Source organism: Acinonyx jubatus, chromosome B2, assembly GCF_027475565.1.
Source record: "Acinonyx jubatus isolate Ajub_Pintada_27869175 chromosome B2, VMU_Ajub_asm_v1.0, whole genome shotgun sequence".
Classification (NCBI taxonomy): domain Eukaryota; kingdom Metazoa; phylum Chordata; class Mammalia; order Carnivora; family Felidae; genus Acinonyx; species Acinonyx jubatus.
The window spans coordinates 28,990,883-29,005,637 of NC_069385.1; the positions used below are offsets into that span (position 1 = coordinate 28,990,883).

General features: G+C 40.1%; 1 protein-coding gene across 5 annotated transcripts in view; it reads right to left on the bottom strand.

Moving 5' to 3' along the window:
• Positions 1-14,755, bottom strand: part of PDE7B (phosphodiesterase 7B) — a 581,511-nt gene that overhangs the window by 74,499 nt on the left and 492,257 nt on the right. For all 5 annotated transcript variants that reach the window (XM_053222207.1, XM_027056809.2, XM_053222208.1 and 2 more), the window contains one exon: positions 9,031-9,114. In XM_053222207.1, coding sequence (XP_053078182.1) covers positions 9,031-9,114 — 84 coding nt within the window. The remainder of the gene's footprint in view (positions 1-9,030; positions 9,115-14,755) is intronic.

Consider the following 14,755-nt stretch of genomic DNA (forward strand, 5'->3'; position numbering starts at 1 on the left):
TCACAAGAGGTAGGCTGTGCTTCCTTCTGGGTAGGAGGCTGAATTTAATTTTATTTAACAAACAACTCATTCTGGCTCAGTGACTCATAGGATAACTTCAGTCAAAAGAAACTTAATTTACTCCTGCTTCCCTATTTTACTGTCTCCAGAAATCCAAAGAACCCACTATACCAGAAATACTCTGAGTGGATCAGGGTTTTACTCAAGGAAGTGCTGCAGTAGAAAATGGCCATTTCTCTGTGCTACATTCCAGGGAGTTAACAAACCTGCTGGGCTCTGACATAAGCAAACACGTTTGTACCATAACAGAATCCATGATGTGGGGTAGGATGGTGTCTGAATCATGTTTACATAGTTTCTCACAGAGGAAAATAAATTGCTGGTGAGACGTCCTTGTGGGTTTTATTATCAATAATCTTATGCTTTGCTAAATCAAGCTTATTATAAACTAGAATCATAGGAACCCTTGAACAAAGTAGCTGTTGTTGACCCTTGAACAAAGATACCTGTTCTGGCCACATGACTCATGGACGATTGTAATACCCAAGGAATACAATGGAATTTCCAAAACAGGCCTTTCTGACCTGTACTGTGCTCCCTTATTAACAGCTCTCTCTTGGACTTGACTTCTGCAAAAAACCTGTCCCTGAGCTCACTATCTTTCCCTAACTCTCCCTCCAACTTTCTTCACTGTTGATCTCATCTCCAATTCTTCAGATGGCCAGAACAACCCCAGGATCTCCCAGCATTCAGTATCATCAAGTTTTATCTCCTTTTCTCCACATCATCTCTGGATTTATACCTTCTTTCTACTTCCATTGTAGTCTGCTGCCTGATCACGTTTCTCTTGATTTAGTGAGTCTGCCCCTCCTACATATGAGTGTTAGTTAATTTTCTTAAGCACTATTTTATGGCATCTATGTTTTTCTCAAAATTCTCTAGTGACCCTCTTTGTTTAATGAGTCAAGTTCAAGTTCTTTATCTTGGCATTCCAAGCCTTTCGTTTTCTCTCTAGTCAACATACTTTACTACTTTCTGGACCTTCTCCTACTTAATGACTTAATGTCTCCCATATGTCAGCTCAGTCTCACTTTTAGGCAATTCCTTCACAAGACAACACTCTATCTTATCTTTCAGAATTCAGCACAAGACCATAAAGCCTTCTTTTCCTGCTCAGAGCACTTCAGTAATCTCTGCCTTCTTTGGTCTCTGATTTATTGTTTTTGTCAGTTATTTTAGAACTAGACCATTTATGCTCTTGCAAGGTCCTTGGTTTAATGTGTGTTTGTCTTGCCTGTGTAATGAGATTGTTAGGTCTTCGAGGGTAAAGGAATCTCTAAAAGTTTCCTTTTGAGCAGTCAGAATCCCCAGCCGAGGTATAGGATGTGGTAGGTGCCCCCTGCTACCCCAGTCCTTGTTGACCTGAAAGGAATTGTTGAGGTATTAGTATTTGGTGTCTCTGGCAGACTCTAGTCTCATTGCTGTCTGGGACAAGAGCTATCCCAGCCCCGGGGTTACTGGTGTGGCTCAGCGCACCTTGGCCTCATGGCCTGCTTGGCAGACAGTAGATATTCTATTTATTGAATGAATGAATGGCAACCCAGAGGGAATACTGGCCTCCCTGAGCTCCCTGATTCAATTTTCTACTTTTTATCGCTCATCTAAAAAATAATGAATCGATTAAACAGTGTCAGCCAGGTTAACAAAAGGCAATGGATGTTTTCAGTCCTAGCTTTAGAAGGTGAAAACTGTTGGGGTGCCTGGGTGGCTCAGTCATTTCAGCGGCCAACTCTTGGTTTTGGCTCAGGTCATGATCTCGTGGTTTGTGAGTTCGAGCCCTGCATTGGGCTCCGTGCTGACAGTGCAGAGCCTGCTTGGGATTCTGTCTCTCTTCCTCTCTCTCTGCCCCTCCTCTGCTCATGCACCCTCTCTCTCAAAATAAATAAATAAAATTAAAAAAAAAAGAAGGTGAAAACTGTTTCTTTTTCATTGTGGTTTTCCCCAGAGAGTCAGATCTATTGAGTGATCTCTCCTGACTTCTTCGGCTTCTACTTGAATACCTCATCTTCCAATAAAATTTATATCTAGTTGAGTAGAGTTGTGGACGACTCTTTCTTGGTTCCTTAGGTCTTGAAGCACATTTCAGAATGGCTCTAAAAGTGTGCAGCCCTCCTCACTTCATTGTTGCTTTAGTCCTGTTCATGTTTTCATTCCTTCAGACCGCCTTCTATAATTTCCCAAGACTGAGTTAATTGCTCCCGTCCCCAACCTCCCCGAAGTTAATCCTGCTTTCCTCTGAATCCTGTATACGCATACATGTTTCTCATTTTATGTATGCTTTTATTATACATGCATGTGTTATTAACTGTATCCTATCACATCAAAATGTACAGGCTTACGTCTCTATAAAGTTCTCAGAGACAGGGGCTCTGTCTCATTTTATCTTTATATCTCCAGGACCTGGCTCACGGTCTACCCTAGGAGGTGCTCCATCGATGGTCACTGGTGAATAGTGACAGGGAATGGGTGAAACAGTGAGGGCAACATCAATTCTGTCTTCTGCAATGCAGTCATTTCAGTGGCTAACTATCCTGTTGGTCTGGTACTTCTGTATGTGAAATGTTGGGGAGCTTGGAGCATGGAGCACGATCCAGGTGAGTCAGAAAGGAGCCGAAACCACAATCAACGTCTTGTCTTTCTTCTAGAGGAAGACAAATGTTGAACTTTGAAGTTGTGGAGTGTTACCTGGCACTCAGGAGAAGTCTAAGCTAGTCCCAGCTCGCATCTCTGTTCTCTATTGTGGGCCATGGGGCTGCGGGCCTGAATTTTGGGGAGAATGGGAAATCATCTTCTCAATATGATTTCTTTTAAATCACCCCATAACATTTTTTAAAGTGTATTTTGTATTTCATTTTCTCTTTCCTTTTTCTTTTTTTTATTGAAATTTAATTGGCATGTAACATTGTGTAAGCTTAAGTGTACAAGGTGTTTGATTTGATACATTTATATATTGCAATATGATTACTACTGTGTTAGCTAACATCTCTATTAGGTCATATAATTATCATTTAATTTTCATGGTGAGAATAATTAGGATGTAGTGTCTTAACAACTCTGAAGTTGATAATACAGTTGCCTGTAATCACTGTGTTGTACATGAGATTTCCAGGACTTATTTATTGACGAGTTGCAAGTTTGTGCCCTTAAACACCTCACCCTGTAACATTTTAATTTAGGTTCTTTACATTTATGTGGTTCTCACAGGTAACGTTAAGAATCACCTTTAAGAAGATTACTGAAAGGCTATCACCATCCCCTAGGAATTCTTTCTTAGAAAACTGAGTTTATAAGCAAATTGTCCCTCTTTAAGATGGGGACATCACTTAAGCACTAGATGGTTTGTAACATGCCGGGTGGCTTTTGGTTGACAGCTCTTCTGTGAATGTACTTTATATTTTCGCATGGTGTAACGTTTTAGATGGCAGCTTTTAAAAAAAAGTATTTGAGTCTCTGGGTCACTTGTTCTGCATAAAAAGATATATATATATATAATTATGTATGTATATATTATGTATATTATATATCTATATATCATAAATATATAGTATTTATTAGTTCGATCAAAAGTAATGAGTAAAGTCTTTTTGTAGCTCTGCTAAAATTACCTCAGGCTTGTGCAGCGATAATGGCCCCGCCTGGAGAGGCGGCTCTGGAGGAATAGAACTTTAAAGATCAAGATTAGCAAATTAACCAACAGGAAAAGCCAAATAGCCAATTAACCTACTACTGCAAAGTCCTGTGGCTCGTCTGGGGCTCCAGGCTCTCTGTGGCAGCTGAATTTGCTGCCCTGAAACTTGCAGCTAAAGCTGCCTTATTCCTTCAAGCTCCACAGTCACTGGGAATGTTTGCTTTGTATGTCACTTCCTTTGCTGAGCGAGTGTGGAAATCACATTGTGTTGCTCTGAAATGGTTGCCATGGGAACATCTCCACCTAGTCATTATCTACTCAGCCTACTGATTATATTAAACCAGGAGACAGAGATGTACAAGGGGAGCTGTAACCACCTGTTCTGCAGAAAATTGTGATTGCTTCTGCGACACTCGCCTCTGAGGCCACACGTTTCTCTGAACACTCCTCTCTCCATTTTCTCTTCTCTTGTTTCCCTCCACACAGAGTTAGTAAATGACATAAATCTATAGGAAATTGGCATTGGGATAATCAAGCCATGGCTTTCCCATTCTTCCGGCCCTCTTTCAGGTCTCTGTTTTAGTATCTCAGGTAGAATAAAAATAATCGTCACCCTTTCCTCTCACTCTCTTCTGCCCACCCCCACCTCCCATGCTTAGGTGTAAAGATAATCTTCTTTAAAGGTCTATGACTCCTGTGGCCTATGCAATGAAGCCACGTTTTTCTGCTACTTATCCAGAGAAACTTCTCAAAGTTCATATAAATGCCTGTTTTCTAAATTGTATAAAATATAAATAGTAAATAATACTGTCTGTCAACAGGTAACTTTATCTTACCTATTCTCAATCAAGACATGCATGGATCTGCCTGTATCTCTTATGAGGAGGATTTTCTGATCTTTATTCCTGGATTGAAAGTGACATTTAACAGGTGTTGTCTTGAAGTAACTTTTTTTTTTTTGTAGAAAAACTATAAAATCCATTGACTTTGTAACTTGTCGTCTAAACCAGAATACTTAGGGAGTGGGAAATGGCATTATTAATAAGTATGCCTGGAAAACAGGTGCAAATTTGACTATGCCAGGCAAACTAGGTGTATATTGTCATCTTATATGTAGAATGTAGAATGTAGACAAGTTCATAGGTGTGGTAGTCCCATGTCTTCAAAAAATATGGGAAAGGGGCACCTCTTACAGAAGAATGTTTGTGCAGATAGAAATTATAATTGTGGAATTTAAATGCTGAACCAGCAAGAAAGTTCTCTGTTTATATTTCTGTCGCATGTAAATTAAGCCAATGTGAATCCATCCTTGAAAGTAAACTGATGGCACTGGAGATTGAAAAGAAAAAAATGACATGAACAAAGGAAAACAGACCAGGCTGAATGCACCTATGGAGATGTCATAAACCCTTTCAATTTTGTTTAAAAATCTAATTTAAGAGTTAGTAAATTTTTTCTGTAAAGGGCCATATAGTAAATATTTTTGGCTTTGTGGGCCATATGGTCTCTGTGGATAAAAGTAGCTGTCAATGATATATAAATGAATGAGCATGGCTATGTTCCAATAAAATCTTATTTACAAAACAGGCATGGGGGCTTATGGGTGGCCCAGTCAGTTAAGCATCTAACTTTGGCTCAGGTCATGATCTTGAGGTCCATAAGTTGGAGCCCTGTGTCGGTCTCTGTGCTGACAGCTGAGAGCCTGGAGACTGCTTCCCTCTCTCTCTACCCCTCTCCCACTTGTGCTCTGTCTCTCTCTCTCTCTCTCTCAAAAATAAATAAACATCATATCTATCTATCTATCTATCTATCTCTATCTCTATATCTATCTGTCACAAAATAGGCATGGACGGGAGCACAGGTTTACTGCATTGGTTGTCATTGGCCCAGTCTCATTCTGGTTAACTGTTTTAATATCTGTAAACTTTATTCTGAAAAAAGGAAAGTTATTTTATTTATGTTATGCTATTTTATTTTTTTAAGTTTATTTATTTATTTTGAGAGAGAGAGAGAGAGAGAGAGAAAGTGAGCTTGAGCTGGGGAGGGGCAGAGAGAGGGGGAGAGAGAGTCCCAAGCAGGCTTTGTGCTGTTAGCCCAGAGCCCCACACCAGGCTTGATCCCATGAACCGGGCTCAATCCTATGAGATCATGACCTGAGCTGAAATCAAGAGTGGACGCTTAACCAACGGAGCCACCGGGGTGCCCCCAGGAAAGTTATTTTAGATATTAATTCTGATGTTTTCTGTTCTGCTATGGCAGGTTGGGGCTGTGCCTGATGGGGCCAGTGGAGAAGTGGAATGGGCCTTACTAGTAATGTATATTTTTGTTACACATGTTCCAGCCATTCAAGACATATGTTGAAGAGAGTGGTAGAAGGTAACCCCCCAGGGACACTCTGGACAGGGGGTGGCAGCCATGTGGGTTTCACTAAGCATTTTAGAAGAAAGGCTGTAGGGATGAGACACAGGGTATAGAGGGTACGGTGCTTTGGTTTTTCCTATAAATTGTCTTTTTAAGAAAGTCCAAGAGTAGGTTCTACCTTGGGAGAGAGAGCAAAACTGCAAGCACCTGAAGAAAATAATCTTTGGTCTCTGCCTGTACTTGGAAAAAAAATGACTCAAAATTAAGGTAAATGATACAAAAAAAAAATCACTTTAAACTAGTCTTGTACTTACTGTGTAGAATTGGAATCAGTTGGTAAAAATAAGAGTTTTAGCAAAAGGTCCCAAAATGTATCTTTGGGGTTTATTTTTAAATTTTTATAGAAGTATATTTAAAATGTTTCCCTCTAGGCAGAAAGCACACACTAACAACTCAGGCAGGCAAACCCCAACAGGAACATGAATGACATTAAAGAGAACTAAATAGGCTCTATATAAAGTAGTAGGAGGTATGACATGTGTATTAATCTTACGTGACTGTACATAACACAGATAGAACATACCTGGTTCTACCTGGCGACAAGTTACTTTAATTGCCGACTGAAGTAGGAAATTGTGGAGAATGACTGCAGTAATGTTATTGACTCAATTTTCAACTCAGTAACTGGGTATGCCAGGCATTTGACAATGGAATAGACAGTACCACAAATAAGGAAGAATCTCAGAGGGCTTCAGTCCTATCTGAGCTGTCGAGAAAAACATAGGGGATGACTGACATTTATAATTATTTAATACAGTCTTTTTGAGGGGATCCTTTGATCTAGTTGGACAGATATTCAGGATCTTGTAGTCTGTTTAGGGAACTGTTCTACACATTTAGGAAAAAAAAAGTGAGTCCACTAGAAAGCAAAATACAATGAAGGTAAGTTGATATCGCCTTAGCATGTTTTATTGCTAAAGAGACATGAGTGAAGGAGTTATCCAGAGTGCAGTGCTGAGCAGAGGAGAAAGGGAATTTCAGAATGGATGGCCAACACTATCACTTAATGTGTGGAGGGTCCTGAGCAACATACGGGGTGAAATGGGGGTGGAGGGAAGATAGCATCCCAGGCCAGGGGAAGGAGGCTGGGGGTCAGTCCAGACACTAGGAAGTTTCTGGAGGACCTTCAGAAGAGGGATGACAGGATGGCACCTGCTTGTATGTGATTTGTTATATAGTGAATAATATAGTAGTGAAATATTATCTGCATTGGTTTTCTGTTTAAAATTTTATACATTTTTTTCAGTTTTTTTTAACGTTCTGAAAGTAAAACAGATTATAAAAAAAAAAACCCAAATCCAAGTGTTGCAAGGACCTATGATGTATATAGGGAAATTATTCCTTAATCCCACTTGCAAAGATAAATGCTCTTAGCTGATGTTGCTTATTAACATTGGGATAATTTAGAAACAGATTATATCATTTGGAACCTTGGAATTATTATAAAGAGAAGTATCTCCTATTTTTCCTAATTTGTTCATGCCTTATATTCGAAAACATGACATAACATCTCACCTAATATTGAAAGAGACTTTTTTGGTTATTTTCTCCATCTCACACTTCGTATGTTAAGCCATTGGAGAGTCCTGATCTCTTTGAAACAGTGAATTAACTGGACCCTCTGCTCATCCCCTTGCTTGGTGGAACCATATGCCTGGGAACTGGAAGTCAGTACAATCTAGATATTGTCAAAAGGGGTAACTTCCATGAGTAGCTGGACCAGCCTAATCAGGGTCATAAGAAAAGCTGAGATACCATTTGAGCTCCCCATAGTCTGTATCCAATATTACATTGGGTTAGCAAATCAACTGTGTCTTCGAAAATGCATTTTTTGGGGGGGCTGGGTTGGGGAGGTTATCTCCAGTATGGAAAGGTTACTCCAAGTCTCTGTGTCCCAGAAAGAGCTGAGAAAATAGATATTTCACATTGCTATGGAAGTTTAATAAGCTAGGAGAAATACAAGCATCTCTATTCACTACTGACCTTTTGAGGATCCAAGGATAGCAAGTTTTGACTTCTCCTAGTAATTTTTAGGGGTCGAGGTAAATCAAATTACCTTTCTGCTGAACTTGTTTATGCCAAAGGAAAGTAATACTCTGTGGGTGCAACCCAGAACTTTGAAATTTATCGATGGGAAGTGGTATGAGAACCAAACACTGAAAACCTTGGAGCAAACTGTGAAATTTATCCAGTTTCTCCCCCCACCACCCCCACCCCCAAGTCCAAAGTGCAGGATGATTGCAATAGAAGGCATGCTATCAGGCAGGGTGACTGGTCACTGGTTTGGGTTTCCAGAGGAATTTGAAATTAACAGAATTATGAACCAGAGGTTGAGCAAAACTCCAAATAAGGAGGAATATATGAAGGGGAAAGATAGAAAGAAATGACTTTCCGAGGTAGTTCTAATGGAAGAAGCAGCAAGTGCACACTACAAGGGCTCAGCCATGGTGTAGAGCTTTATGAGGAATGCAAGAACAGATCTCAGAGACTTGAGACAAAGAAGGGAGAATTAGACAATGGATAGTTACTAAGGGTCATATGTGAGTAGGTTTCCCTGTGGGGTTTTAACAATAAAATAGAATCTCATCTGGTCTAGTTCTGGATGAAGGTGGAAAGAATGTGCTGGATGATGAAAGGAATAAGTTTCCCTGTATAGGTCTTCAAGGTTTTTAAGACTTACATTCTGAAAGCTGAAATGAGCTCATTTGATTCTCACTAAAGCTCTGGGAGGTAGGGCAGTGCCAGAATCACTTCACTAGGGAGGAAATCTAAAGACAAAGGGTTAAGTTCCATTTGGGAGGGGAGACATGGAGGAAGGAAGGCAGACCTCTGAGGGTTTTGAAGTTCAGAGGGAAGTGAGATTTTTTTTTTTTTTTTTTAAGAAAACGTTTGTTCCTTTCCAGGTACACTTGATTACTCACTGTTAAGTAGGCGGAAGTCAATGAATGGGTAGGAGCCGCGGCGTTCAGCAGGAACCCCCGTCTGACCCCTTAGTCGTACATCTCCTAAAAAACAGAAAATCCAAACAAATGTTTGAAAACATTGCCAAGTGTATTCACTTTTCCTCTGTAAATCCTCTTACTCACTTATGTCACTGGAACCAAATGTCAGGAGGAAAATGATTTCCACTTACCTTGCTTAAGAGAGAGCTATGTGAGAGGGGATATTTAATGAATGTTAAGTGTAATGAACTTAGCAGTACTCTAATAACTGAAGCAGCACTCTGCTGTCTTTTAGATTTGCCTGGAAGATGGATCTGCGAAAATGTTAGTAATTCACAAGATTTCCATAGTCTGAGGGCCACAAAGAGGGGGCATCTGAATCTGGGAGAACAAATGATGCTCTGGGATTAAAACTTTTATTCTTGTTAGAATGTTTAACTGCCCAGTGTTATTTCTCTTGGTTCCAGCACAATTGTTCTCTGACTAGTGTCCACTGCCCTGTTGCCCAGGCTTTATCATTGATCTGCTTTAGAATTTGCTCCATGAAGGCCAGCCCAGCTCCAGGTACTTCAGACACTTGCCACCCTTGTACACGAAATAGTCAGTGGAACTTGTAGAACTTATTCATTTGCAGGTTTTCTTTAATGTCTGCATTCACGTTCCTTTTTGCTGTGTCTTCTGCCTTCCCGATCAAGGGAGGGAATGAAATAGAATGGAAAGAGCATGTACTTTAAGACGAAATAGACCTAGGACAATCTCGGCTCAGACACTTGCTACCTGTATGATCTTGGGAAATTTATTTCTCTAAACCTCAGTGGTTCACAGTGTCATGGGTTGAAGAATCTAAAATAACACTTGCTGCCTTGCAATAAATGCTGGGTTTACTTCTTTCTAAACTCCTGCAAAGGATCATGCATATTAATTATGTGTTTTGCATTTTTCCATAGTGCTTTGTGTATTGTATGGCACTTAGCAGACTCTAAGTGAATGTCTTCTCAGTTGAAAAGAATAAATATAAAGACAAAATGTACAAATTAGCACATAAAATATGGAAGTAGAGGAGAGAGAAAAATACATGAGATCTTCTATATTTCTGGAAGAACTGAATCAGGGAAAGTTTCAATTCCACGAGTAATGGGTCCCCTCCCATAAACCACTTTTTCCCAGACATGAGGTGGCAGTGAGGCCTTAGCCTATGAGTAGAGAAAAGGGACAGTCATCTCTCCTCCATTCCTACCCCCTGGAGTTAACCAGGGTCTGAGTGAGATCCCCTTCAGCTGTAACCAGTGCCATTGGCAATGTTTAAACTATCCCTTACAGATGGGCGTTGTGTATGTTTGGGCTTACAAACTGCAAGCTGTGAGCTTCTGGGTTATTCTGTACTTTGAATTTTATATTGGTGCCTTATTTAATGCTTTGTATAATCTGATATTACAGTGCCATATTGATATTAAGAAATGTTACAATTTATGGAATAGAAGGGGAGGAGGAAGAAAGAGATGGAAAAGCATTTTTATAAATATGAATATCATCTGAGATCAAAGAAAGGAATGCTGTTAGCATTTGGCAAGTTCATGGGGGTAGATGGCCAGCAGTTATAGGAAATCCACTAGGGAGAGTTGAAGGGTTTTCTTGTCTTCAGCAGCTTGTCTTGAACACTCCATGTTTACAGCACTCTAAAGAGTTCACAAAGCACTTTCACAAACATCACAGTGTATTTATTTTCTTGTTTATCTCATTGGATGCTCACAATAGCCTTGTGAGGAGAGCCACTATTATTCTACTTACTTTATAGGTGAGAAAATGGAGGCTCAGGAAGAAAGTTCAGGCCTGCTGTTCACCTACCCAGCTCCAGCTCAGGGTGTGGGCGGGCCCTTTAGAGGCACTCAGTAGATATCTACGGACTTTAACTGACTGGCTGAGTTTATGGTGCTTTAACTTATAACTAGCAGGGCTGGTCCTTAAATCTAGGTTATTAAACTTCATAGGCAGAGCTCTCTCCTCAATAACATTGGTTTCTAATCTTAAGGAGTCTGTACATAATGGTTTAAAAAAAAATCACAGACCCTCACATGATAGGTGAAATTTAGCAGCCATTGGGAAAATACAGCATGCCAAAATGATATAGTAAATTCAGCAGTGCCTAAATGATTTATATTTTCTAAATGATAATCAGATAGACATATGCTTCAAAACTTATGCATGGATAAGCCTGTATTCATTCAGTCTATGAAGCCGGCTAGGCTTTAGGTTTGTTGACCCGTTGTGTCATCCCTGTGGGCTTCTCTAGGGGGTTTCAGGCTCACCAATTGGAAATCACTTGTCCACTAGTACTTTTTTTTCTCAGGATTAGCAAAGCATCCCTCCTGACTGTGTAGTTCAGAGGGTACCATTTTCGCAGAAAACTTCTGTATAATATCAATAGAGGTTTTAAAGCCTCTGTCAAAATTTATTCCTTTTGTCCATCTGACAGTCTAAGGCAGAGGACGCCCATTATCATTCAGGGCTTTAAGTTTAGGGAAACATGGAGGAGACAGCATCACAAGGCAAGCTGGGTAAAGGGAAGGCAATATGTGAGTAATTCAGAGATTCCGGTTACTGACAGGATCAATATTTCACCATCTTGGGTGACTGTGGGCAACTCAATAAACACTTTGAGGTCCAGTTTTCTAATATTTAAATTAATTGGCATAATTACAGCAGCTTCGCCTCCCTCACAGGGTTGTTGTGAGGAAATTATAAGGTGCATGAAAATAGCATGAGGATTAGAATTTCTTGAAACCTTACACGGTACTAAGCATTTTACATGTATTATTGAATATCATCTACCCAACAACCCAGCGAAGTAGGTGTTATTATTAGACCATTTTACAGATGAGGAAACTGAAACCAGTGGAAATTTGATAATTTGTCCAAGCTCACAGAATTAGTAAGGGTGGAGTTTGTATTCAAATTTGAAATTGGCTCTTAAACCCCATGTTCTTAACCTTTATCCTATATCATCAGGGTAAAAAAATCATAGAAACAAGCTAAGCATTCACTTTTTTATGGCCCAATGTATGCTTTGATTGCTATTTGCCAATAAACCAAATATATATTCATCATGACTCCTGAAACTTGAGTACGAGGGGAATCCACCCCCTTGATGAGTTCAAGATTCAATCAGATAGATGTTGTTTATTTGAATAGCAGTCCAGCGGAAATGAGCCGAACGAGTAAGACAACCAAATCCTGTTCTGGATCAACAAGGCATCTATTATTTTCAAGTAAGAGATGGAAAGCAATTATTAAAAATATTATTCAGTAGAACTGAAATTACCTAGCAACTAATTTAATCAAGCTCTTAATTAAATAGAATTTTCATGATGTAATGCCATTTTGGGGAAAAGGAAACAGTGAAGAAAGTTGATAGCAAAGACACTTACATAAACAAACAGAACAAAACAAATCAACAGCAACAACAACAAACTACAAAACCCATACCTGAAAGCTTCCTTTTCAATGCTTCTTCTGTCTATAACTACAATTATAGTTTTGGAAGTGGATTACTCATAAACCTAATGATGGTTTTTAGGGGTAGTAAATAATAGTGTTTAAAAAGGATGAAATCATGTTAAAAGTACGAGTAAGGCAGGAGGGAGGACAATTGTAAGTGGGCTAACAAAGCATTTTAGAAAATTTCAACACGGAAAGGTAAATACAAACAAACCAAACAGTCCACATCCTGAGCATTCAATTTATTTGAGAATAAGGTAATATCCATGTTTTAAGGATATATTTCCAATATAGAAAGTTCTCTCTCATTCTCCCTGCTGTTATTAGCCCCTTCTGATACTAAATTGCTTCAATATGCTCGTGGGAAGAGAGAAATAATTCAGTAACAACCGTCCCTGGAGGAGCAGAGGCCACTGGGCTGATGTCCGAAAAACAGAACAAGTAGCGTCCTGCTGAACTGCTTTTTCTGGCCTCTGGTCTCAGGCAATCATCTATTTACCTAAGGCCTTATATCCAAGCTAAACAATTATTTTGACTATTCATTAGGCCCTTGTTTCACTTAAGCAACTTTTTTTTCTGGCAAGCGAAAGGTGCTGTGGAAGCCGGGTCGGAAGTGTTGACAGCTCAGAGTCGTGTCCTCAGCCTGTCCTTATTGTGTTCCAAAATGAAACAAACAGCAGGGAAATTCTTATTTTGAAAGGGCTGCTTCTCTTTTGCCTCTTCAGGCTGAAAACATAACATGTCGTCCTCGGGTATTTAAGGCTACAAACACAGGCAGAGAGCTGAGCTGAGTGGCTCCAGGAGCCAAGACCCGGAGACAGCCACTCACCCTCCCAGGGGACGTGGTTCCGGGATGGACCTCTTGCCCACTTGGCCTCTCGGGCTGTCTCTGTTTAATAAAAGCTTGCGCTAGGGAGCAGACATTATGTGGCCTCTTATGTAACTGGCAAATATGGCGGAGACTCTGACAGCAATGACAACTTACAGTGGCTGAAACATGGGCCACATGACGAGAACCAGACTCTGGCCCCGGTTGTGGAGTCAAGGTCACTTCAGGGTGGGGAAATGGGGTCGGAAAGGAACAGAGCAGTGGCTACTATGCTCCTATGGCATCTGAGACAAATGAAGAAGGTGATGATGACAGCTGCAGGAAACACGGAGAGAGATTCATAGCAGGGGTGTCGCTATGAACAAGGAAGATGAGCTGGTGATAGCGTCAGAAAGATGCAACCATGGAGCGGCCCAAATATGGTGGGGAGAAGAAGCTCTCGTGAAAGTTATTGCTTTGAGCTCCTTTAGACACTACTGATTCATGTCAGTGCTGTAAACTTGCAAAATGAGGGCAGACAGAACCCAGACCCCCAGATCTCAGACAGGAGCTTTCGCCAGGGTGCACTGCCTCAGCTGGCGGCTTTGAACATTTCAGATGACTACTCTCAATTAGCAAAGTGAATTATTTCTTCTAAGATGTTTATCTAGCCAAACAAAGAGGAGGAAGGTTGTGCAATTTGATCACTCCGTAGATTTATGGGATAGTACAGGCAGCCAGTTTAGATAACTCAGGTAGAGATGATTGTTCTGAATGCTATGAGCTTGCATGAGATCCAAGATGGCTGATAGACCAAATTTCCCATTTGGGGCTTCAATCTTCTGCTTTACTTTTTTGAGTGAGCCTGGGCCTGTCTAGTTACTAAGGGCTATGTGTTGATCTGGCTGAGTAGGAGGCTTCTTGTCTATTGACCTGTTGCACTAATTGTGTATTTCTGGGCTGTTGCTGAGAGGGCTTTGTGTGTAGGAAAGAGACAAACCAGAGTTAGTTGGCCAAAACCACACTTCTGGCAAAAGAAACAAAATAAAGTTTTCTTTGCATGTGAAAAAAAAAGGTCTTTCTTTTTTTTTCATTTTAAAAACCTTGGTCTCTATATCAAAATCAAGAGAAAGGAGAAATTTCGCCAAGTTAGAGTCCCCAGACAATACTATATATACTACCTTGCAACTTTTGCTTAGACTTATTAAATACTTTATGACAGAGGTGCATTTTGGGACTTGAATGTTACAAAGGTGAATGTATAAATAGCACTGCCTTTATTTTCTAAAGTAAGTGAGGTAGGTTTCAACTCAGACTAGACATTCTTCAGCTCGATGGTTATACAGAGGGAAAATAAGAAAAAAAAAGTTGAGGAAAAAAAAAGTTACAATCACCAGGAAC